General features: G+C 50.5%; 1 protein-coding gene across 8 annotated transcripts in view; it reads right to left on the reverse strand.

Annotated features, from left to right (window-relative positions):
* RGS6 (regulator of G protein signaling 6) overlaps positions 1-26,780 on the reverse strand; it is a 589,735-nt gene that overhangs the window by 26,337 nt on the left and 536,618 nt on the right. For 5 of the 8 annotated variants that reach the window (XM_079914439.1, XM_079914440.1, XM_079914438.1 and 2 more), the window contains exons 16-17: positions 21,825-21,914; positions 17,649-18,108 (exon numbers count right to left, since the gene is read on the reverse strand). In XM_079914439.1, the coding sequence (XP_079770565.1) occupies positions 17,884-18,108; positions 21,825-21,914 (315 nt within the window). In that variant the 3' untranslated portion in view covers positions 17,649-17,883. Of the gene's footprint in view, positions 1-5,895; positions 5,963-17,648; positions 18,109-21,824; positions 21,915-26,780 lie in introns of those variants that run through there. The other 3 variants (XM_079914443.1, XM_079914442.1, XM_079914441.1) reach the window with 3 other exon arrangements.

A 26,780-nucleotide genomic window follows, 5' to 3' on the forward strand; every position in this document is an offset into this window, starting at 1 on the left:
AGAAGAGCTAACACCTATCCTTCTCAAATTCTTCCAAAATATAGCAGAGGGAGGGACACTCCCAAACTCATTCTATGAGGCCACCATCACCCTGATACCAAAACCAGACAAGGATGTCACAAAGGAAGAAAACTACAGGCCAATACCACTGATGAACATAGATGCAAAAATCCTCAACAAAATGCTAGCAAACAGAATCCAACAGCACATTAAAAGGATCATACACCATGATCAAGTGGGGTTTATCCCAGGAATGCAAGGATTCTTCAATATATGCAAATCAATGTGATACACCATATTAACAAATTGAAGGATAAAAGCCATATGATAATCTCAATAGATGCAGAAGAAACTTCTGACAAAATTCAAAACCCATTTATGATAAAAACGCTCCAGAAAGTAGGCATAGAGGGAACTTACCTCAACATAGTAAAGGCCATCATTCTCAATGGTGAGAAACTGAAACCATTTCCACTAAGATCGGAACAAGACAAGGTTGCCTACTCCCACCATTATTATTCAACATAGTTTTGGACGTTTTAGTCACAGCAATCAGAGAAGAAAATGAAATAAGAGGAAGCCAAATCAGAAAAGAGGAAGTAAAACTGTCACTGTTTGCAGATGACATGATACTATACATAGAGAATCCTAAAGATGCTACCAGAAAACTACTACAGCTAATCAATGAATTCGGTAAAGTAGCAGGATACAAAATTAACGCACAGAAATCTCTTGCATTCCTATACACTAATGAAAAATCTGAAAGAGAAATTAAGGAAACACTCCCATTTACCATTGCAACAAAAAGAATAAATTACCTAGGAATAAACCTACCTAAGGAGACAAAAACCTGTATGCAGAAAACTATAAGACACTGATGAAAGAAATTAAAGATGATACAAAGAGATGGAGAGATATACCATGTTCTTGGATTGGAAGAATCAACATGGTGAAAATGACTATACTACCCAAAGCAATCTACAGATTCAATGCAATCCCTATCAAACTACCAAAGGCATTTTTCACAGAACTAGACCAAAAATTTCACAATTTGTATGGAAACACAAAAGACCCCAAATAGCAAAAGCAATCTTGAGAAAGAAAAACAGATCTGGAGGAATCAGGCTCCCTGACTTCAGACTATACTACAAAGCTACAGTAATCAAGACAATATGGTATATAGCTGATTCACTTTGTTATAAAGCAGAAAGTAACACACTATTGTAAAGCAATTATACTCCAATAAAGATGTTAAAAAAAAAAAAGACAGTATGGCACTGGCACAAAGACAGAAATATAGATCAGTGGAACAGGATAGAAAGCCCAGAGATAAACCCATGCATATATGGTCACCTTATCTTTGATAAAGGAGGCAAGAATATACAATGGAGTAAAGACAGCCTCTTCAATAAGTGGTGCTGGGAAAACTGGACAGCTACATGTAAAAGAATGAAATTAGAACACTCCCTAACACGATACACAAAAATTAACTCAAAATGGATTAAAGATCTAAGTGTAAGGCCAGACACTATCAAACTCTTAGAGGAAAACATAGGCAGAACACTCTATGACATAAATCACAGCAAGATCTTTTTGGACCCACCTCCTAGAGAAATGGAAATAAAAACAAAAATAAACAATGAACCCTAATAAACAATGGGACCTATTGAAACTTAAAAGCTTTTGCACAGCAAAGGAAACCATAAACAAGACGAAAAGACAACCCTCAGAATGGGAGAAAATATTTGCAAGTGAAGCAACTGACAAAGGATGAATCTCCAAAATATATAAGGAGCTCATGCAGCTCAATATCAAAAAAACAAACAACCCAATCCAAAAATCGGCAGAAGACCTACACAGACATTTCTCCAAAGAAGATATACAGATTGCCAACAAACACATGAAAGGATGCTCAACATCACTAATCATTAGAGAAATGCAAGTCAAAACTACAGTGGGGTATCACCTCACACTGGTCAGGATGGCCAGCATCAAAAAAATCTACAAACAATAAATGCTGGAGAGGGTGTGGAGAAAAGGGAACCCTCTTGCACTTTTGGTGGGAATATAAATTTATACAGCCGCTACGGAGAACAGTATGGAGGTTCCTTAAAAAACTAAAACTAGAATTACCATATGACCCAGTAATCCCAATACTGGGCAAATACCCTGAGAAAACCATAATTCAAAAAGAGTCATGTACCACAATGTTCATTGTAGCACTATTTACAATAGCCAGGACATGGAAGCAACCTAAGTGTCCCTCAACAGATGAATGGATAAAGAAGATGTGGTACATATATACAATGGAATATTACTCAGCCATAAAAAGAAATGAAATTGAGTTATCTGTAGTGAGGTGGATGGACCTAAAGACTGTCATACAGAGTGAAGTAAGTCAGAAAGAGAAAAACAAATACCGTATGCTAACACATATATATGGAATCTAAAAAAAAAAAAAAGGTCATGAAGAACCTAGGGGCAGGACAGGAATAAAGACACAGACGTAGAGAATGGACTTGCGGACACAGTAGGGGGAAAGGTAAGCTGGGACGAAGTGAGAGAGTGGCATGGACATATATACACTACAAAATGTAAAATAGATAGCTAGTGGGAAGCAGCCGCATAGCACAGGGAGGTCAGCTTGGTGCTTTGTGACCACCTAGAGGGGTGGGATAGGGAGGGTGGGAGGGAGGGAGATGCAAGAGGGAAGAGATATGGGGATATATGTATATGTATAGCTGATTCACTTCGTTATACAGCAGAAACTAACACACCATTGTAAAGCAATTATACTCCAATAAAGATGTTAAAAAAAAAATAGGGTACCACAAACATAAAACAAAGCTTCCCCCCCTCCAAATCAAGAGATAGGTGAAAATTGAATTATATTTAAAAAAAGCTCTCTGGATGAAGACTTAACATACACTAAACCTATGTAAAAAGTAAGGAGTATGGTCAAAATATAAACAGTGGATTCTTTTGCAATAGCCCACCATCTTATGTACAGTAATATAAACAATCAGGTTTTTCCACGTCAATCGTGGGTCTATGGAATCTGCCTGCAGTTGTGTCTGCTGAGAGCAATTCCCACAAAATGTTACTGGGATCATTAGCAGGTCCAGACACCTTACTCTAGCCTGGCAACTAGCAGTGCTTTTTTTTTTTTTTTTAATTTTTACTTAATTTTTTTTGTTTAATTTAGAAACGTTGAGTTTATCTGAACTAAATGTGAGAGGACCAACCTATATCCCCTATCTCCAGGGATTTTCTCTTTGAATTTCTTGTTCCTGCCCAACGGGGTGGCATCGTTATCTCATGCACCTTCCCTTCTCAAGTGCCCTCCTCTTCGACTCAACCAGACCTTGATGGTGGCAGTGTGGGGACGGTCCCCTTACCAGGGACACAGGTTAGCTGCCGAGGAAAGTTACTAACGGCCACCCATTGATTGAACATAGAACAGCTGTTGTGTGTCAAGCGCACTAGACATTTGAGAGACACCTGTGCTAATGTCCACAGCATCCTTGCCAGTTAGGTATTCCTTTAACCCTCACTGGACACATGAGGTTGAACCACTAGCCTGAGTGCACACAGCTGGTCAGTGGCCTTCATGGCCCATCCACCTTCTCCCTTGTACATGACTGTCACTCTCAAGGAAGGAGGCAGGTGGAAAAGCTCGGGACTAAGGATTCCTCCACATCTACCCACACCAGACTATCTCTCTGGGCGGTGCAGGGTGATTTTCTCAACCTCACTGAGAAAGATGCTTCAGCTCTTGGGCACACTTGAGACCATCCCAGGCATTTCTGTTCTGCCTAAGCTGCTTCCCTTCCTCACACTGGGGACTCCTGAGAAGGAAAAGCTGCTACCTTCTGGCTGTCAAGCCTGGCAAAGTGGGACTTTGGCTGTTGTGCTGAGCTGAGGTGCACGTCACCGCTGCTTGGCGCTCATGGGTTTAAAACGGTGGCTACTAGACCGGCCAGTGAAGCTGCCACTTCTGTTTGTGGCCCTGTGTTATTGGTGTCGATGCCTCTGGGATCTCCATAGCAACAGTCCCAGGGAGGAGAGAAGCAGGTGTGATGTTTACCTTCCTGAGGAAGGGGGGGCGGATGCTTTACTCCAATTAGAACCAACCCCAATTAGAACCACGTGCCCAAATCGAGCTGGCTGGGGAAGCCCTCCCCGGCTGCCCTTCCTCGCACTTCTGACTCCCGCCCCCTCATCGTGCTCGTCACTTATGGGGCTCTGTGCAAAGTCCGACCTCTACCTGTTAGTTTTGGTGGGTGATGGGAGACCTTCCTCCATGGTCCCCAGCTGTGCAGGGACAAATCTGGAACCGGGAAGGCATGCCGGATGCCGGGAGTGACAAGCGCTCAGCAGCTGTGCCTGACACTGGTGGCACAATGCCCAGTCCCCGACTCCCCAGCCTCCTGTCCAAGTTGTGCATTTCCATTTTCCCTGCTGCTTTTTTCACCTCATGCAGGAGAAATGCCCCCCTTTTATTACCGGATCTCTTATCTCCTTCCTCTCGTTCTGACTGAAAAACCCTGGTGTTCTTTCTGCACTCAGCCTGCAGCAAGTTCTTGGTGGACACAGGGGTGGAGCGGAGGTGGGCATCCTGTTCACAAAGCCCCCCGATGGCACGCCTTCCTTAGCCCACGCTGTGCTTGCCTCCTCTTCCTTAAATGTACTCTGGCATCTCTGCGCTGGCTCACCCCAAACTAGGCAAGGGACCAAAGACTCAAGGAAACAGGGACGTGGCTGAGTTGCTATCGGCAACAACTCGATGCTGCTTTTTTTCCAACTAGGAAGTTCGAGTGACCCTTGACTAGGGCGACAGGGGAGAGCGCTGCTGAAGTCTAGTGGATGAGACAGCAGGAGGGATCACTTGCTCGGCAGTGTGTGAGATCCTTCTCAGGACCCAGGAGGACTCTAACCCCACCCTCCCAAGGGCACTTCTCATCTCCCGCGAACACGTTCACCCAGAACACATCCATGGCTTGGGGTCCTTGGTTAAGCCGGCTGCCAAGGCAGAGTTTCGAGGGCACAGGCTGCCAATATGCTGACTGTCCCCACCGCCCCAAAGCATAATCTTTCCGTGAATGTCCAAGTCCATTTGGATACACATTCAAAGAGGGCTGGCTCATTTCTCTTTCCTCCCTACTCTCAGGAATGCAGTTTGGCGGGCATTTATCAGACATGTATTTCTAACCTGAAAAAGTGCAGCAGGGGACAGGTCAAGCAGCAATTTTCAAGACATCTCTGGACAGAAACGTGGGCTGATGGAATTCTTAGCCACAGAGAACCTTCTTACTTCCCTACAAACCCTTTTCACATGTCGCTGCAATGCTCTCCATCCCTGTGACACAGGGGATGGGCGGTTCCCTAGCCCTCTTCTCCCCTGGTGGTCTAGCAGGTAGAAAGGTGAGATTTCCAAGTTTCCCACAGGACTTGGCCCTGGACCACAGAGGAAGAGCAATGGAAGCTGTAAGTGGGAGACTAAGCCTCAGGATGCTGCTGTTGGGTCTAAAAGCATCTTCAAAGATAGAGGGCATTTCTGCTAGGGGTCCAGGAGAAGCGAGTTACAGGATCAATACCTGAAGACATTATCTGTACATTGCCTCTGGGACAAGGCACTCATCTCCATGTCATTTCTAGACCCCTCAGCTTCTTGTTTCTTAGGAAGAAAAAACTATGGGTGTAAAAAAAAGAGGCAGGAGAAATGGGCACACTAAAAAATGGGTGCCACTGTCCATGGAACTAGGGTGTGAGAACAGGAGGGGCGGGCAGAGATGAGGCCACGGACAAACAGATCATCTCTTCCGGATTTGGAGCACCTTCTGGGCAGAAGGATCCCAAAGAAGGTTAGAGAGTTCGGACGCCGGGATCACTCACCCACTGCTGGAAGGAAGCCACCTCGGGGGTGAAATGCAGCGGCCATTCTGACTCTGCGCCAACAGCACTAGGCAATTGTGTTTTTAGGAAGGGAAGTGAAGAATAACTTATCCAGCTGAAACCGTGAAGACCTGTGGCTTTAGGGGAGCCCCTGCCCAGACACGCACACAGCAGCAGCGGGCAGGCGGTCCATGCGCAGAGGCACATGCAGGTCTGCAGCGTATGTTACACACGTACCATACACTGAACACGGAGGCGTGTTATCAGGCAGGTAGCACATGCACCTGTGTATGCAGCTGTGCACACGCTCATGTGAGTGTTTACACCACAGGCACTTGCAGAAGCATCTCATGCAAGGTTCACGAGCAACCACACGATTGGCTGTAGAGCTTCACGTCAGGCTCCTAAGATGCCAGTCTTTGACAGACACTGCAAACTTCAAGCATTTACCTTAAGATACATATATAAACCTGACTTTCCCCAGGAAAAAGCCATTCGTGTCAGTGGAAATGGCCTCTCTGCTTCTGTTTCTGTCAATACTGCAAGCAGTGGGAGCGTGCCGCCCAGGGGGCTGGCTTCCGAGGGATTTCAAAGCATCCCCTGCCACTTGGTTCTGACTCCTCCAACCACCCCACTTTGTAGCACGCAGTTAAAAACTAGGAGCCTCTGTTTATCTGGCAGATGGAGCAACCAGACTTGGTGAGGTTGTACTGCTCAGGGTGGCTCCAGGCAGGCAGACAGCTGCCAGGTGAGGGTTTCTGGGAACGAGGCTTCTGCGGTGCAGAGCGCTACGTCTGCAGGACTGGATTTCATGCTCTTATAGGGGAGAACCATCTCCGATCTGTGTCTGGAAGCAGGAGGCATCTTAGGGTCCCGCACCTCAGGAGTCGGGGCAAATGTCAGATCCTGACAACGTAGGCAGTGTTTCCTTGGTGGCCCTCCCCACGTCCTGGCACCGCACTGCTACAAGCCCCTAGCTCCTACAGCTTCCTGGGAAGTGCACAGGGGCCCTGAGAAATAGACCACAGGGCAGAAGCTGGCGTGCTGGGTACCACAGTCCCTCCATTCCTAGGGAAAGCAGAGAAACTGGCTCTCTGAGTTGACTTTCAAAATAAGACAGTAATAATAGCTACCATTTACCGAGTAGAGTCATGAGCCGGTTGCTGTAATAAACGAATGTGCTTTGCGCACAATTGTCGTATTTGAGATACACGTGTCACCATCCTCAACTGCAAAATAAATACAATAATACCTACCTTGCAGGACGTGGCTGGAAATCAGATAAGGTAATAAGAGCTAATGGGCTGCAGGTAACATCATAATAATGAAAATAATAATACAAAGAGTTATACTTAAGCATATATACTGCAAACACTACGCTAAGCACTTTATGTATTCTTTCCCTCTTAATCATTTACTCTTATCTTTTTTACAGATGAGGAAACTGAGGCTTGGAGTCTGAAACGCACAGTTAAGTGGTGGAGCTGGGGGAGAACCGAAGTCCCTCTCAGGCCAAGTTCTGCATGACACGGATGCCCACAGTGCGACAACGTGAGCGCCCAAGACATGGCAGCTGTCCTTGTTATGCCCTCATTTAGTGCCAACATCCACCCAGGGCAGCAGGCATCATTGTACCCATCAGGCAAGTGAGCGGCTTGCCCAGGGTCTTATACCAACTTCAGGTGGAGAAACAGGATTCAACGGGGGCTGCCCATCCCTGACCCTGAGCCCATTCTCTACATTCCGGTGGCCCCTAAAGGGATGTTGCTCTCAGGGGGCGGAGGCAGCAGGTCATCTTCGGTAGGGGATGAGGATGCAGTTGGGGGAAATATCACTGCCAGGTTTTTGACATTTAACCTCTCATAGGTAGTGCTGTTCAGTCACACCCAGATAGCTGGCTGAGGAGCAGTGAGGACAGCTCAGGGCAGGACGAGGGGCCAGCTGGAGCCTCTCAAAACAAACTCCTGCCAGGGCAAGATGCACGTCGCTGTGCAGTCCTCCGTGCAGTCCTGGGGAGGATGGAAAGAAAGGGGACCCTGACATCAAACCTACACAAAGCTGCTGAAGGGCAAGCTGGGGGCCCTAGTGGCCACCACCCCAGCCGCACGCCTTCCTGGTGGTCCTCATAACGTCCTACACATCTAGGAAGAATTCAGCAATGCTCTGACTGAGGGCTAGCAAATGAGGGGCTCTGAAGCTGTGTCGTTACCAAGGAAACCGCCCTTGAGGACATGACCACAGGGCGGTGACCGCTCACAAATACTCATGGTTGAATCCTTTACATAGTTAGAATGATGGAAGCCCTGGAACCTTCCAGGATCATTCAGGACAGAGGACCCATCAGAACTTCCCCTCTACTTTTGCCACAGCTCACAAGGTTGGCTTGAGTTTTGTACTGGCGGCTCCACCTCCATTTCCCAACTTAGTATGCTATGAGGGAAAGGGCAGGCCCTCTACCCTTACTTGATGGTCTGTCTTCTCCCATTAGCTGTGGGGATTTGGATGCATGTGCTCTTGGTACAAATGAGAAAGGCCAGGGGCATGGTGTAAATCAGTTCTCCAACCCTGGGAAAGAGCACGGGCACCCCCTGGATCCCCATACCTCTCTCTGCCCTACCTCTTATATCCAGGCATCAGTCACGCCCAGCAGAGTTTTAAAGGCCTGTATGAGGGAACACAGTAACAATCAACTCTGACTGGGCTTTCTTTAGCTTCAAAAAATGTCCTATTAAAACTTTGCTGACTTTATCGGGATCACCATGTTTAATGAGAGGCCTCAAAGAATTTGAAAGCAAAAGATGAGGAGAGGAAAAAAGCCATAAGCTGTAATCACCATAATTATACAATCCCATGATGAGTTGAAGGCAGCCCTGGCAATGCCCGAGAGAGGAGGGAGTGTCATTTGCAATCAGGTTGGTCCTCGGGACAGCTGGCAAGAATGTGACACGAGAGCCCTTCCCTTCCCCTGAGTTGGGCTGAAGATGAGTCCTCACGGAAGGGCCCAGGAGGAGGGGGCCCACGAGCGCAGTTTCCCCGTGGTCTAAGGTATCAGGGGGCGTGTTCTGTTCCTGGCCAGGCTGAGACAGTTTGGGGGCCAGCTTGTCTGCCTGGAACCTGCACTGGCATCAGGTAAAAGGCAACTGGCTTGATCATCTTTTCTTTCAACAAAACACCCTTTCTGGATGGAAATGATGTCAGGCCAAGCCTTCTCCAGCATAAGGCCAGGGCACCCCGCACACGCCAACCCTGGCTGCGCTCAGCCTCCCTAAGCCAACGGGCACCGGAGTCCTCCGTGCACTGATTTCCTCCTGGGCATTCAGGCGAGAGAGGCCTGTTGCCCAGGGCTCAGCTGCAGCAGCAGCAGCGATTGGCTTAAAAAACCGAAAACAAAAGGCCAGGATGACGAGTGAAGGGCAGCAATTCCACTTCTTGACAGTGGCCTGGCCTTGCCTTCATCGTCATCTGGCTTTTCTCCCTCAAGGTAAAATCTAATCTTCTCCGGATCCCTCTCCTCCAGTCTCAGAAAACTCCCTCCATGTGATCTGTCCTCCTTTTCCGTAGCTTATTTATAAACCATATGATAAAATGCAGTAGTTCACAAATATTTAATGCATCCGAGGATGCCATTTGGAAGAGGTGATGGAATCCAGAGCAGAAACCTGCTCTACCATATCCTTGGCCACGCAGCTTCTGAACGTTTCCAGGGAGCTCCTGTTTTCCTTGGGGTGACATATTCCATCATTGGGAAGCTGCTACTGTTAGAATATTCTTAGAATGAGTGACCGTCCCCATGTCTTCTACGCATGGGTTCTAGCTTTGTCTGAACAATCCAGAAATGTCCACTCACTCTGGGAGACGAACACACATATAGCTCTAGATGGTTATTGAATCTCTTTAGGGGCAGGACGCCTTTATCTCCTTCAGTCTCATCTGACATGGCTTCCAGAGTCCCCAGCTATTCTCTTCTGAATTTTCTCTAGTTTGTTGAAGTTCCCGATAAAGCGCAGGGGCTTAGAAACAAGATCAACACAGTCTAGAGCAACACAGAGAGCAGTGGAGCACTTCTTTTCTGACTGTTCCACTTTTGTTATTACAACCTAAAGTTGCTTAAAAAAAAAAAGTGATCGCATCCTGCTTTTGCTTCTATCAGGCTTGTAATCAATTGCAACCCCAGAATTTTTTAAACTTGAATTACAGTGAAGGCTAGGAATGCCACCCTGTAGTTGTGAGACTGAATTTTTTTTAACATAAATTTTATCTGGTTAAATTATACCTGGTTGTTTGGACCCATCATTCTACCTGAAGGAGATGGTTTTATGGTAATTCCATTACCTATCCAATGAGCAGTACCTTCCAGGTTTGCAACTTTGAGTGTGACTGACATGTTTGTCTCTCCATCTGAGTCATCAAAAAGGATGTGGATAGGACAGGGCTATGGCTGGACCCTTGTGGCCACAACTAGAAACTGCATTTCCCATGGACATAGATCTGTTAATTCACCATCTTATCAGCCATTAAGATGCGATGAATATACTTGCTTTCCCTAATGATGGGCAAACATAGAGGCAGCGGAGGTGGAGGGGGTACAGGGGACAGGAACCGATAGTATTTTCAACCTTATTGCACTGGTATCTGGTCACAAATAAATATTTTCTGGAGCAAGGGATGTAGTTATGACGGTCATCCATCTACAGTAAGCCAGGCTTGCAAGGAGGGTGTGGAAAGTTCCTGCACATATTACACCAATGAGGCCCATTCTTGTCTGGGGCTGTGGTACCATTGCTCAGGCCAAAATGAATCGACCGTGACCGGCGGGTGTGGCAGAACTCTTGCCATTTGGACGCTGCCACTGCCCGGGCAGCTATACACTCCCAACCCCGTCCCACCTTCCCATCTGTCAGGGAGCCAGCAAACAAACACTCAAGAGTCTTTCTCTCATTGGCCTTCAGGTAACATCACTAAACTGAAGATCCCACTGCTCCAAGCTCTTTTCAGCTCCCCTGCGGTGTCCCAGTTAGCATTCTGCTTCATAGCAACATTTTAGAGATTGTTCCTTCCTACAGATTTGTATCCTGCCCTCCTTCCAGAATACCATGGTTCCCAAACTCGATTTGAACCAAAGATACTCATTTGCTGCTCAGAAACAGGGGAGACTCCCGCGTTGCTTTCACCAGGAGCTCATTCTGGGGGAATGCCGCGGCTGGCTTACTTCTCAGCCTTTCACCTTGAGCTCTCTGACTTCTAACCGTCCTTTGACCTTGAGCTCTCTGACTTCTAACCGTCCAGTCTGGACACAGGCAGAGTTGGGTCTCTTCTCCCTGACCTTGACATTGGCAGCTTTGTCTCCTTCCTAGGTTCCTGCTATTCCAAAGCCTGCCTAATGCCTGGAGGTTTGTCTCCTGCCCCTTGCGTGGTACCGCTGCTCCCCTGGCAGGTCCGAGGCGGATTCTGTCCTCTGGAGAAGCGGGCGTCCTGTCCCCTGCGTGGCCTGCACTCCCCGCCGTTCATCCCGCTGAGGGCCCTGTGGTCGGTCACCTTCACCCTCTGCCTTCTCCCTGGACAGATGGGAGCCCATGGCCGTTCTCACGTGGCTGCCTGGGGACATGAGCCAGAAATCTGACGGTACAAGCAACAGGGAACGGGCTGAAATCCCACAGCCCCATCAGCCACTTCTAAAGAGAGAGATCCTTCTAGAAGGACGTCTTTCCTGAGTGGGGGGTAGGAGGAAGGCTCTGTTACGGCAAAGGGCTGCAGGTCAGCTCCCGAAATAGCTTCCCACCTGGCACATCCATCCACAGTGTGCCCCCAGCCTGCCTCGCGGGAGACTGGCAGGGATGCGATCTGGATCGGAATCACTGGCTGTAAACACACAGCTGTGCCTTTCTGCCTCATGGGAGTTTTTCACTTGACTGCTCGGCACACTGGGGTCTGGGGAAGGCAGGAGAAGCCCGGGGCGGGGGAGAGGGAGGGCCGGCCAGAGGAGGAGGGAGTAGTTTTGCAGAGCCTAGCTGTCCCCTGGGTCAGGAGGCTGAGTCACTGCCGCATTTCTTCTCGAGTGGGCACTCCGTGGGGAGGGCGTTTTTGGCTGCTTTTGGTTGACAGGTTGAACCATCAGCTGGGGGTTCCTCCTTCCAAGAGGACTGGCAGTGTCAAAAATGACAACCTCTGACCCTTTTTGATAAATAAAAATCTCACCCTTCCCCAGAGTTTCAGAAAGAACCCCTCCCAACACCCCCTTGGAGAGCCGCTTTATCTCTTTGTCTTCTCTGTATCCTGCCAGCTAAGCTGATTCAGCTGTCTTACATTTGATCGTTGGTTTATAAAAAAAATAAACTTTTACATTTTCATTTTCCAGCTACAAAACTATAATATTAAACATGCTTTTTCAAACTTCACTTGGACCCTAGATGGAGAGAGAAGGATCGAGACCAGAGGAGACTTAACCTACCACTGACTATAACCAGGTTAACACGCCCTCTGTGCCCTCTTTTTGGGCATTAAGAGAGGACAGTGGAAAGCCGGCCCGGAGTTCTCCAGGGAATTAGAAAGTGTGGTAGCAGGAGAACAGCAGAGTGATGCTGAGGTCACCAGATACTCAGAGTCTATTTTTCCCACCCTCCCACAATGCACGGGGTGATGTGGCAGCAGCCACGCAGAGCCCATCCCTCTGCCCGACTGACCTCACCCCCACCTCCCGACACACACCCAGCTGGGCATCCTTCCTGGAATGGCGGGGACTGCGGCACCGGCAAGACTGACAGGGTGCGCGGTGCCTACCCTGCTCTTTGCGACCTCTCCCTCCCTGCCCTCCAGGGGTCACAGTGTACAGTGAGCCCTGAGCGATGGAGGGATGGGGCCTGTGCGTCAGGTGCCAGTCGCACTCAGTTCTGACGGTGCTTTATTGTCAAATCCCTGTCAAAGGATTTTAAATACATACCCAACTCAATTCCAAATATGGTTTCCTTCCCAGTGTCAAGGGCGGGCAGCCACTTCCCAGGCAGGAAGGCAGCTCCTCTCTCACTCTGAGGGACGATTAGCACGACTCGCAAATCTCAGGATAGAGAGAAGCACAGACCTATAGAACATTCCAGCTGAAAAGTCCACAGAGATGATCTAGTCCACACCATTGCTCACAGGAGAAAACCAGGGCTCAGAGAAGCACAGACCTATAGAACATTCCAGCTGAAGAGGTCCACAGAGATGATCTAGTCCACACCACTGCTCACAGGAGAAAACCAGGGCTCAGAGAGGGCGAGTGATGGGCCTGAGGCCACACTGTTAGCAAGCTGAGCCTGGAAGCAGGAGCCACCCTGCATGGAGCTGCTGAGGAGTTTCCCAGAGTCCCAGGGGAAGTCCTTGCTGCTCAGGACGGGCAGGTTTTCATGTTTTCCCTCCCCAGCACTGCTATGGAATCCGCCCCCATCTCTAGGCAGGCCCGGGTCTCACTGCTGCTGGATCTCAGCGCTCTGAGATGGGAGAGGCTGGCACTACAGTCTGCGACCCAGACGTCCCCATGGGGCCCAAGGACTGTTTGCAATCAGAATCAACTCTAAAGAATTTTTAGCCAATCGTTCCTTGCTGGAGGCCCCGAAAGGATTTTTTCAACTGAGGTCAAGGCCCTCTGGGGGTTCTGCTGAGTCTAGGTGTTTGAGAACTCATTGCAGCAGAGTGCACGGCTCTGCCCCTGACACGCTGAGGGGGAGGGGGAGACAGCCTCCCTGGGGAAGGAGCTGCTGTGGGGGGGGGAGGGGGGGGCGGAGCACCCTGGCTGCCGGCCCTCTGCCTCGCCTGCCAAGGGTCTCAGCCTTCCACTTCTGGTTCAGCACCTGGGCCTGGGGCCGGAGCTGCCTGGAAGGTGGTGGGAGGTGAGCTGCAGACTTTTTAGCCCTCATTAGCTTTTCCTTGGCTTTTGGTTGGGGCGGGAGGAAAGGGAGAGGGAGGGAGGGTGACAGCTGGCTCCCAGAACTTCCTGGTCTCCATCTGACTTTCCCGCTGCATTCCTTGGCAGGCAGGACAGAAACGCTTGGAGATGCTGCTTGGCGCACGCCAAGGCTCCCTCAGCTCCCGGCCCTTGCTGCTTCAGTTCCAAGGAGCACCTCGACAAAGCCCAACTGTGATGCTCTCTTACGAGAGTGATGAACACCTGGCTCTCATCTCTGCTCTCCTCTGAGGCCTCCAGCGTAGCTCAGGCACCAGCGACCCCATTGCCCATCTCGGGAGCCCGAGGCTACAGCTGATGAGGCTCTCAAGAGGACACCTGGGGCTTCGGCTGAGCGCCCAGGCAAAGGTGTCCAGGGAGGCTGATGCCACCGTCACCCAGGGCTGCCACTTCTGCTAACTCAAGTGCTATCCCTCGCAGATACCATGCAGAGGACTTCTTCTAGCGTTTCCTCCCAGAGCTCCTCCTGTGGAGTTCTCACCAGATGGCTTTGGCCACCATGTGAAAAGGGCAATCAAATCGCTGCTGTTGAGCCTTGGCTAATGGCCCTTGGCTAATGGCCCTCCTCCCATGCATCCTTGCTGTCCTCTATGTCAGAGTCGCCCCTTGTGGGGCCCTCCCTACTTTGCGGTAGACCCTGAAGGAATGAGCACGCCTAAGAGAGAGCAGGGGGATGGACAGCCTTTCCGCTCTGGCCACCCTCATTGTCATCTGTCAGCCACAAAACCAGGAAGATGGTGGAGAATGGCAGACTGGTGGGCACTGAGCAGTAGCAAGCAGTCTCTAGTTAGAGAAGACTCTCCTCCCCCCCCGCCCCCCGTCAGCAGTGCCTGGGACCTCCCACCAGAGAGTCTGCAGAGGAGACGGAGGGTGATGCAAAGGCAACCCGCAGAAGTTTCCTACTGTGGCTTTCATATTCTACAGCCACTGTGAAAGGAAGCTTCCCAGTGGACAGGACTAGGGAGAGAGAGGCTCCATTCATTTGACCCGAGGCCACGTCTTAGGCCCCCTTTGAGAAGCCGCTATGGGTTACAGCTCTTCCTGGGCCTGGAGCTCTTGGGACCGGGGCCACCACGTTCAGTGATGTGAGTCATCCACTGCACAAGGGCAGCTGAGGGTCAAGGAGGGGCTGAAATCCAGCTGCGCGTTGCTTGGCCAGCTGGGCATCCGTGGGGCTGGGCTCATCAGAGAGAGTCCTGTCTTCTGCTCTGAATAAAAATGCGATGTGGGCTGGCTGTGCCACGCCATGGACTTTGAGTGACGTCTGCTTCTGAACCTGGGCCTGCCCTGTCAAAAGCAGGCCATTATGCGAGCTCCGTGGCTCTAGGTGGCCCAGCTACACAATGCCTTGGCACAGCGTACCCCCCACTGGCTCTGATGTTCAAGCTCTGCGTGACTCAGAATGACGCTTCCATTGGAAGGAGCAGCTCACCCAGCAATGCCCCTGATGGGGATCGCAAGGCTCCTTCTGCACCCAAACCAGGGTGGCCCCAGCAGCTTCCGTGAACCACCATGAACTACTCCCGAGGATCGCACGTCAAAGGGGGCCTCTGGGGCCTTCAACAGATAATCCCTCCACATCATGATACACCTGAGTCTGGGAAAGAACGACCTGCTTTCTCCACATGTTCCTCCTTTACCAAGAAAAGAAAGGACACTGGCGTGGGAGAAATTCTGGACCCAGATTCAGTTTTGATAAGAAGTGAGCTGACTGAGATAACTAACCATCTGGGTCAACACTTCTTGCCACTAGTTAGTCCTAAATGGCAGCGGCCTCACATCCTTGGCGCACGGACTGCCCAGCTTCACCCCCTCATTTTCCCATTATTGGCTCCACGACATGGATGGTCTTTTTTACACATATTTCCCAGCACCATGAGAATGCTATTGAACAAGTCTTTCACTGAGTTTTATAGTTTGCAGTATGTAGCAGATGAAATATTCACGTAGACCTTCTCTTAAAGAAATCAAGCACTTTATGTATATTACATCCAGAAGATGGCCATTAAAGTGCAAGGCATTTTCGTTGGCCGGTTAATTCCGTTTGATTAGAACACTGGGCTGTGGAGACCACGTTCTCGGGTTCCAGCCTCGAGTACTCTGAGAGCTGCTACTATTCTACGGCCACGGGCAGTTTCCTCAAACTCAGCCTCACCTTGTTACCCCAAGGGGTGTTACCCCAAGAGCACAAGGAACAAGGATGGATCAATACAAATCCATCTCCACCTCCACCACTGGAAACAAAAACTCAGAACGCCCCACCCCTCAGAGTCTTCAGAGAAAACATAGCATGGCATTTAGGAAGTTTTTGGTTTTGAAGTTCGGGCCTTCTCTCATATAGATTCTAAAAATCTCAGGAACGTGGCAGAGTTTTCTCTTTCAGCCGGCCCTGAAACATCTCTGTAAGTTCTCCCATGTGCACACTTCAGACGCTTGGAAGGTGGTGTCTGATGCTTTCTCGTTCCAAACGCTTTGTTAACAGACCTTGGAGAACCACTGAACCAACACCACTTCTGGGATGAAGGAACATCAATAAATGCTCTTCACAGAGCTTCACTGAGATCATGCTTGCTTTCCCAGTACCCACTTCTCATGAAGAGCAGCCTGGAGATGTTTGGATGCCTCATCCAAGTACCAGGCTTCCTCTCACACCCTCAGCCCACGCAGTCAACCTGAAGGGCCTCCGTGGGGCTGCAGGTGTTCTGCTTTCTCCACAGTATACTCTGCGTTTGTCAACAAAACCCCTAAACATCTTCCACCTACAGCCTCCGGGCCTCAAAAGAGAGGGAGGGGTGGGTTCCCACCACTCTCTATCAGCCATCGGGGGTGAAGGAATTCCTGTTGGCCTTGCCTCTAACAGCCCGTGGCAGCTTCTTGGTGTATGATGTTACGTGTCCGTGGCAAACCAGCCATGAAGACAGACAGGGGAACCACAGGTCTTACACTGTGCAAGTTCTGATTTCTCATGAGGAAAGGCCATGGGGAGAAAAGACCAAAGAAGAGATGGGATGAGCACGCCTATTTTAATTGCCACCTCCTAGAGTTCCTGTGATGTTTACATCTAGCAAATTCAAAATGATGTTTAAGTTCAGTTAAGATGCACCTAGCTATGACAGGTAAATGACCAGGTTTTTTTCAACCCAGAATTCTTAGACTTTTCATTAAAGGGATAAGATAACGATACTAATCACACAGTAGTCAGGTTTACAAGGACTCTCCTCTTCAATAGAGGGAGGAAAAAGGCAAGTTAGCATCAGTGGGTTTCCACCCTTGGGGAAGGGAAATTTGGCCAGTTCCACACGTGGGATCCCTGCTCCCTGGCTGCCATGTTGGTTCTCTCTGGTTTGACGTGAAGAGTGCAGGCTGGGCCCCATGAACTCAGCAGCTTGTTTTTGACGAGTGAGTGAATGAGCGGGACTGAGTGCTTCCCGTGCATCAAGCCCTATGCCCCTGCCTTACAGAGAACATCATGGAAAGGGGAGATGGGTCTGTGCTGTTCTACAGCTCATAGCCCAGAATCTCCACCAGGCACCGTGGGGAAGACCCTCCCACGGCCGCTCCACCCCATGGCTACTGCCCTCCTCTCCCTGTCACGCTGTGCAAAGAAGGCTGACAAGGGGCTGTCAGGGATGTGGGAACTCATGCAGAGGCCACTAACACACACACACACACGCGCCAGCTGTAGACCGCATCGCCACAACCCATGCAGCACGGCCGCCTTAGGCACACGCAAAAGCCGCCGACACAGCAGCAGCGGCAGCCGGCCTCGGGCACCCGCACGGTTGTCAGAGTCCACAGGGGGAAATTTGGATGTTGTTTTAGATGAGCTATGGTTCTGAGCCAATTTATTTTATGGTCCGGTTGGACGGCCTTCTCCCTGGGCTGCTGCAGAGGGTGCACCAACCGCGCAGCCCCGAGGGCAGGGGGGAGCTCCTCCCTCCTCAAGGCCACAGACAGAAGATCAAATGCCAGGCCGGAGGCTGGGCAGTTGCCCCGTGCACCGTCTGCAGAGGGAGCCGCCGGGCCTTTTGTCTTTTGCAGATCCATCCCTAGGAGAGAAGCCGCCGACCCTCGACCCTTGCAAAAGAAAACAGGTGGGTGTGTTGAGGGGAAAGCACTGGGCTCCCTCCCATCCCAAAGGAAACGACAACAATCACCACCGTACACACAGAAAACAAAACAGAGAAAAACAACCACCAAAGAAAACCAGCTGAACTTACCACACTGCGAGTGAACTTTTCTAAGGAAGTTCTACGACCTTGCTCACTTTCTGGCTTTAGGGGGAAAAAAAAAAAAAAAGATAGGGAGAAAAATACAGAAAAAAAAAAAAATCTTCAGCTTACACATCGTTCCCCAAGAGCAGCAGCGGCAGCTAGTGAACCAAAACAAAAGCAAGACAGGGCGGGGGGGAAAAAAAAACGGGACAAGAGAAGCAGCCAGAGCTGTGTGCAACAGTCAGTGGGAGAGACGGAAAACAGAGCCTCCCTGGAGCTGCGAGGAGAGAGGGGTGTTTGCTTCTAGGAGAGCCATTAATCGTGCTTCGGGGCTGAAGTAGGAGCCACCGGGCTGGGAGCCGAGCCCTCGGTCAGCAGTTTGGAACTGCTTGCTCACTGCTTTTGAGGGGCCGAGCCCACGCGCAGGAGCCAACTGGGGGCCCCAACGGGGGCCCCAAACCAGACGAGCTTCCAGGGCCAGCGGGGCCTGTGGGGGAATCCTGCTGAGACGGCCAAAGCGGCCGTGGGCGAGGTGAAGTCATCGAGTCCTCCGTGAGTCTGGGTTAGGACTTTCTCTGAGATTTTTCTGCTCAGATGCAGCCAGGAAGTTTGTTAACTTCCTCAACATCCTCGTGGCCCCTAGTGACTCTCGTTCTGTGTCCTTAGACCAAGGAGGCTCTACCCAGGTCTTTTGCAACCACAAAGATCTTGGGCCTCAGAGGGAGCGTTCTGGACAGAAAATGCTCTTTCGGTACTCGGGCAGGTGACCCCTTCCAAGGTTTACTCACGGCAGGTGACAGCAGGCTCAGGAACCTCCCAGGGACTCCAGGCTGAGCGTCTCCCCACACAGGGGGAAGAGGAGGCAAAGCCCCTGGACGCTCCCCCCAGGCCTGGCCGTTCTCCTCTAGTGGAGGAGGAGGGGGTGTGGTGTGACCTGACCCTCTCCTCAACTTTCCTGCTTTTCCAAGGGGGGAGAATTACATCCCAAATACCTGCTAGTTTATCCCAGAGCCCAGTTCCAAGGTCCTGAATCCATGCCTGGGAAATCTGGAGAGCACACACACTCACGTGGACACACACACAGCAAATAATGGAAATTAGAGAGCTGAAGAAGCAGCCAGGTGTCTGTGGGTCTGCAGGATGTGCTGGAAGCAGAGGGGGCCAAAGGGAGCCACTGTGGGTGTGGACAAGGTCAGAGGGCTTCCTCGGCTGTCATGCCCCATCCCCTCAGCTGGCTGCCGGGAGAGAGAGGACGCTGCAGAAGGAAGACACAGCACAAAGGACACACCGCCGCAGAGCCAGGCTGGTCTTTCTCCTTCAGGCACAGGGAACTGAAGGATCCGTGCTTGGCCTGGCACCATACTGAGTCTCCCCACTGGGGACGGCAGGACTCAGCTTCAACCCAGTGGGCAACCCGGGGGCTGTCTGTGCAGCTCAAGTCAGGCCAGTCCTAGGCCCCGCAGCTGGCATTCTGCGCCTGGCATTCTTTTCCCTTGGCTCCTGAGCTGTTGCCCACAGAGAGTGGCCACTGGCCTGACTTATTCAGGTTCCTCTGCCTTGCACAGGTCCTCCGAGCTGCCCTGGAAAACTGTACTTAAGTACTGGTATGTAAGTGTTCTGGAGGGGCCCCTCAAAACCCAGCGCACCTGTCCTTGAGACCCGGCTCATCAGAGCAACTACCCTGATCTCTGAAAATACTAGGATAGACGAGGAATTAGGGAGGAAGGACTGGACGGCTATGCCTCCAGACTCCATCAGGAGCCTTCCTGAGCAGAAAAGTGAGGCCGATTTACAGCCCTCCTCTTAGCTGGACCTCGTGGCTCACCTCCCTTCATGACCTGGACATGCAGATCGCATGGTAAGCCCATCCCTGACATCAGAAGACACTCTAGGCCTACCTGGAAGTGCCGAGTTACAAATCCAGTCCATGCCTGGAGACTCAGGGAGAAATGGAAGAAGAGGTAGGCTTGTCGCTGACTTTGGAAACAATTAACCCCTGGATATTGAAAGGGCTTTGGCATCTGCAAGAGCTTTCTGCCCCAAGGACACTCCTTGGTGTAGGGGCTGGAAGGATAATTCTAATGAACTTCATCTGGGACATTTTACGGGCAGGCCGTCCGTTCCTTCCTCATTCAAGTGACCTCCTCCGAGAAGCTTTCCTCGTACGGGAGGATCTGTGGAATCTCAGCCCCACTCCCTGTGCTGGGGTGCGTTTTCCCTTTGTGCTCAGACCCACAGGGAGACTGAATGGCCTCTGGCTTCTTCTGGGTGTGTGGACAGGCCCAGCTGGGTCAGACTGCTAGAGGCTCACAATTTCCCCACACCGGGATCAGTTCAGGGTCTTGAGCCGCAAGAAATAAGGAACAATTACTTTGCCTTCTCCCCTGAGATCTGGGCTGGAGGCACCAAAGGTCTCCACAACTTTTCTTGAGAAACTGGGTATCAGAGCCATTACTGGTGGGGATGTCCGCCAGCTGCATCAGGGCCTCTCCACCTCCACCCTCTGGCAAGGGAGCGGGCTGGAGGTCAGGCTTCACATTTTCCATCGTAGTAGTGACACCTGATGGAAGGGATGCAGGCCAACAAGAAAGCTGGGTTCCTCACACTCTGGGAGTCCCCAAAGTCTCCTTCTCTTTCTCAGGCTCTTGGGGATGTCCTCAGGGCTACCTAAGGGCAGGCAAGCAGGACATAAATGCTCTTCTAGACTCGGGAGTGCTGTGGGACCAGCCAGATATGGAGACAAGGATGCTGGCACGTGAGGTCACAGTACACAGAAAGAGGGGCTGTGTGGCTGAGAGAGGAAGCCCGACAGACAGCGTGTTGCTGGACAACCACAGGCTCAGGGACTGCTGCCGGGAGGCTGAGAGGGAGAAGAAAGGGATGCGCACAGTCCTAAGCGGCATGGCACGGGAGTCCCGGGACTTGGTGCAAGGAGAGCCCCATTAGCCACACGTGGGCCTCAGATGAGAACCAAGACGAGCAGAGCGTTTGCAGGCATACTGGAACCTTGAGCCGTCCCTCCTGCCTCCCCTTTTCCAGACCCCATGTCCCTCCTGGCTCTTCCTTCCCTCCTCCCATAAATCCAGCTGAGTTCATCCCTGCCTCAGTCACTCCCCACCACCCTGCATGCTGAGGGTCCCTGCACCCCCAAGTCCAGACACTGAGGGCCACAGGGAACGAGGACTTCATTCAGAGTGGAGGAGGAGGAAGGAGCTAGGATGCCATTACTTCTTGGTTAAAAGAAAAAGCAAATGCTGTGGGGCAGGTGAGGGAGAGGGAGGGGCAACCACCCCAGGAAGGACTTCAGATGCCAGATCGCCCCCTGGAAACCTATAAGCGTTTCTATCCAGAGGGGGGCGCCCCAATCCTTGCCTCATACTCGTCTCTGAGCCGGTTGGGGACAGAAAATCTGTGGGGAGGGGGCTGGACTCTTCAGTGGTTTCCTAAGGGATTGGCTGATGTCACTGCCAGCCCTGTACTCCTGGGCTGAGCCACTGCGGCCTCAGAATTTGGTCACACTCTCTGCTGTGGGCAGGACACGCAGATGGAGATGATGGGTCCAGGGAGACAGGATGCCACACCCTGGACCTTGTGGGGGGGCTGATGTGGTGACAATCCTAATTATATTCTATTGGAGTGGGACCAGGTACAGAAGGGAAAGAAGAAAAGAGAAAAGAAATAAAACCCAAGGGATGACATTCTCATTTCACACCGGCAGGAAGCAGCAGGCAGAGGTCAACAGTGCTAAGAAAGGCAAGGCTGCCCCTCGCAGGTACCTTCTTCCTGGCGAGCAGCAAGTCCTGGTAAGCATTTGACCGGAGGAAGCGGGCATAGCTGTCGCTCTTCATCAGCTTGTAGATGTGCTCCTGGAAAGGCGGGAGGTGGGAAGACACAAGAAAGAACTGTCAACCAGTGCTAAAGGGAACTGCGACCCAACTGGCCACTGTGTTAGGAAAGAAACAAACAAACCGAAATATGCTTGTCTGTACCTGGAAAAACATGTAACATGTTGGCTTTGTTTCGTTTTTTTCCCACTCAGAAAACACCAACCAAAACCTATTTTCTCTCACAGAGTGAAAGATTCCTGAGGATCATGTCGCAGAGGCTATGTAATTGGGCCTTGGGGCCACGTTGGGATGCAGTACTGCTTAATGATTAAAACCACGGCACAGCAATAAGAAGGAAGAAGTTACTGATGCACCCAACCACTTGGATGAATCTCAAAGGAATTATGATGAATGAAAAAAAGCCCCAGAAGGTTACATACTGTATGATTCCACTGGTATGACATTCTTGAAATGACAAATTATAGGAACAGACAACAGATTAGTGGTTGCCAGAGGTTAGGGACAGGAGAGTGGCAGGGAGGGGAGGGAGGTGTGGTTATAAAAGACAACAGGAAGGGTTTTTGTGGGGGTGGACTCGCTCTGTATCTTGACACATCTTACACATGTGATAGAGTTGTATAGGACTAAACACATACACACACATACGAGTGCAAGTAAAATTGGGAAATCTGATAAACTCGGGGGATGTAGCAATGTCAACGTCATGGCCGTGATATTGTAGTATAGCTTTTGCAGATGTTACTGTTAGGAGAAACTGGATACATGGGATGTCTCTATATTATTTCTTATAACTGCTTGTGAAGCTAAAAGTATCTCAAAATAAAAAGTTTAATTAAAAAAAAAGTCTACAGGCAACGATGCAATTGGGTCAGTTTGTGCATGTCAGGGCCACCATCCCATCCTGGAAGGGGACACTTAGAACCAGATCGTGGGGGCATCTGGGCAAATATGCCAGGCCTGAGTCTTCCATCCAGGAGGGGCAGATGCTGGGGCATAGTGCCTTCCTGGGCTCCTAGAGGCGTTACATTCTGGCCATGGCAACGGATTCTGCCCTTCACTTCCGGCTAATTCCTATAGCCTTGTGATCCCTTCCTAATAGATCTGTCCTCATTAAGGGCAGGGAAAGCCTGTTTCATTAAAAGACGGAGCTTGTCCGTTGAAAAAGGTTATTTATTAGTGGAAATGGATGGTAGCTCAGCTGCACAGGAAAGCCTGGCTGTCCCAAGAGAGGACCTGTTAGGAGGAGGGTGGGCTTTCCCTAGGGAGGGTGGAATCATCAGGCAGGGAAGCATCTTGCCTGATGTACACTCATTGTTCATCCCACGACGCTGGACAAGGGCCCCAGTGCTCAGGGGAATGGAGAGCTGGTCAGTGAAGAGAATGGTCAGCAAAGAGGCTGGACTGGTCATTAAGGACCTCTTCCTCGGGTACTCTTCCCAGGGGAGGAGGAAGGGGAGGTAGAGACTTCTCCTCAGCTGGGGGCACATTTAAGAAATACCTGGCCAGACTGCTGGTGCATCCCAGAGGAAGCTGGGTGATGACGATGGCTTGCCAAGACCCTCTTGCTACCCACCTCAAAAGAAAGTGAAGACAGAAAGCAAGAATCACCTTGCTGACATGTGGACCCCTCTCAGGCCATCCTCAGATGGACCATATGCAGACCTATTTGGGCACCAGCTTCATTCTTGCCCAGATGCCCCCATATTTATAAAAGCGGGTGCAGCCCTACTCGTGGGAATGGGGCCACTGAAAGGAACCCAGTGAAACGAAACACTGGCTTCAATCTGAATCTACTTTGATGATCCAGATGTGTTCTGAGTTAATAAACTTAGTGGGAACACATGTCGCTGAATGTTTTTCTGCAAATTTCAGACAAAAACCCAGCCCACTCTAGTTTAAGCTCCTTGAGGGAACAATGTGTTTTTAATCTCTTATATGTGCATAGCGTCCAGCACAGGGTTAAATGTTAGCGGAATTTATGTTGCTTTTTGGTTCACTGAAATGCTGGTCTGAGTTTGCAAGTACTGAGCAAGTTTGCAGGCTCCATACTTGTTTTAGTTTATGATCAGATCCTGCTCTCTGTATGGAAGGAGAGTGGGGATCACACTCAACTCAAAGGAAGTCCCGATGTGGGCCACGTGGCTCAGCCCTAATGGCCTCAGGGCCTAGACCGAGGGACATCATGGTCTTTGCATTTGCTGTCCCTTTAAAGTGGTCTAACATTTACATCTTAGGTACAAATGTTAACCCAGAGAGAAACTATCTCGCTGTCTCCTTCTTCTTGTCTCAGGCATGGCTTCTGTCTGGCCCACGGAGCCAGGTTGCTCCTGAGTCATCTGGAAAGGCCTGGCCCTCAGGCCTGGCCCCTCTCCAAACCCCTCTCCAAGGCAACAGCCCCATGCTTCTTGTTCTGACTTCTCAGAGGAATCTAAATCCCCAAGTATATCTCACAAAATACCCCCTGCTCCCCCAAGAAGAGGAAGGAAGCCTTTCCCAGCCCAGCCCTTCTGGCCTTGGCAACAAATTTCACCCCTGATCTAGCTAATTCCTCCAGCTCATCGTGGGCAGGAAAAGCCACTGAAAGAAAGAACTTGTCAATTGAGAAAGAATATAGGATAAAGCAGATGCCTCAACATTTGATCCCCAGAATATTTGTTGAGCATCTCCTAGGTGCCAGGCACTGTGTCAGGCACTGAGATTCCGGCATCGCCAAGACAGAAGAGGTCCCCGCTGTCATAAAGCTTAGAGTTCACTGCATAAGGGCGTGCGTGACCAGCTGAGCTGAGGGATACAAGGAAGAAGAGCAGGTTCAGGGTGCTGTGAACGGGTATAACTGAGGATGACCTACCCTGTCCGAGGTGGGGAATGGCTGTCCCTCAACCAGAAAGAGCCTCATCAAGGTAGGAAGAGCTGAGTGGACAGGAATGTGTCTCCCAGTTCCTAGTCTGGTCAACCAGAGCAAGAAGGACAACCCAGGGCTGAGGAGTAGCAGGCAGTGGTGGTCCCCTCTCGGGGGTCGGGGGGGCAGTTGATGTGGGTCAGAGGGGCAGTTTGGGCACTGCTCTTGTCCTCTCTATGTCACATGCCAACTTGGCAATTCGTTGCCAAGGCCAGAGCCAAGGTGAGGACCTTGTGGGGAGAGAGTATGGCCTGTTGGATGTGGGCTGCATAAGGCAGTCTCACTCTGCCAACCTCGTTGCTAGCCCTTGGCCATCATTATGACCGTCTCAGATTACCCTGTAAGGAAACAACCACCAAAACAACACTAGCATGTGCAAGGCATGGTCTGAGCAAAACAGAATCCAAGAACCTCTGTAGATTGCTCATGCCCCCCACAGGGCCCGAGGCTCCAGGCCCCTCTGGGGCCTCCTCTCCCACAGCCTATGGATCCAGGACTCTCCTCTACCCTCCACTCCTCCCCCAAGCAGAGAAGTGCAGCCTCTGATGTACCCAGTTATGGAACTCTGTGCCTTCTTCCTTGCCAGCTTTGTCTAAGAAACACAAAGACAGTAAACAGTGGGTGGGGGAATGGAGTGCTGAGGTTTTTCTGGGAATGAGAATTAAGATAGGACTCAGGGTCTTTGGCCAGTTCCCAAATGCAATGAGTTTATCACTGCCAGGGACAGCAAGTGTACAAAGCTCTTGGCAGTGACCCCTACTGATTTATGAGGGGTTCTGGTTTGTTTCCACTGCTTTGCAGACAATCAGTCTTAAGGAAAATGTATATCCAGAATCTGCAAGAAGCAGGAGAGCCACTGGCGAAACCAGCGAGCGCTCACCGACAGAATGAGAGAAAGCGCCAGAGAGAAAGAAGTTTGCATTTCTCTTCTTTGCTTTTTCTTGTCTTTTCTTGTTTTATTTCCTTCCCTCCCTCCCTCCCTCCCTCCCTCCCTCCCTCCCTTCCTTCCTTCCTTCCTCCCTTCTTTCCTTCCTTCCCCAGACCCCTCCCTCCCCTACTCCCTCTCTCTCTTTCTAAAAAACGGATGATTGAGTTGACTGTGAACAAGCAGAACTACCAGAGTCCACATCTGCCTTCCTGACACGTAGGGAGGCACCTGCTCCAGGGAGGGTGAGGATGGTTCTCCATAGGTAGAGAAACTGATGCCCTAAGGCCCTAAGTCATACTGGACATCTTAGCTACAATTCTCAGTGGCAGGAGGGAATCACACCCCATGGCGGTTGACAGTTACAGTACATGGATGTCACCCTGATGAGACACTCCATCCTCATCCAGGGCCAAGCCCAAGGTGGGAGCTTTGCTTACCTGGGACGCTAAGGCAGAAGCAAAACCAACTGGAACCATGGGCAAGATTTTATAATAACTTTAAATGGAATGTAATCTATAAAAATATCGAATGATATGTTGTACACCTGAAACTCATATAATATTGTAAATCAACCATACTTCAATAAAAAACATTCAGAAAAAAAAAAAAAAAGCAATGGAGTGAAAGAAAAAAACCCTAAACCCAAAATGACTGGAATCAGTGGAGTCTGAGACATGCGGGAGGAGGAGGGAGTGAGCAGTGCAAGCTGTCTCAAAACCACACCTGCTACAAGTCAATGTTTTGCAGTGAGGGTCCTCATCTGGAAATCTCCTTTGGTTTTAGACAAGACACGGTGGGCCTCACAGCGCTGGGGAAGGTAATCAGATAAATGCCTGGGCCTTGGGCCCCAAGCACGCTGGAGCAGTTAGACTACTTCAGAACACCCTTACGTCCTCCTCTTTGCTGTGGGTTCCTGAAACAGCTACGATCTCATCCCCCAGCTTTAGAGCATCCTCCTGGAGTGGGAGGCCGCTCAGCTGGAGCATTGCACAGCTGCCAGGAGCTTTTCTTGGGATTTTCAAGTGTCCTGTTTTTCTTTTGCAGATGGATGTGTCTC

The sequence above is a fragment of the Stenella coeruleoalba genome (genome assembly GCF_951394435.1).
Source record: "Stenella coeruleoalba genome assembly, chromosome: 2".
NCBI classification, from domain to species: domain Eukaryota; kingdom Metazoa; phylum Chordata; class Mammalia; order Artiodactyla; family Delphinidae; genus Stenella; species Stenella coeruleoalba.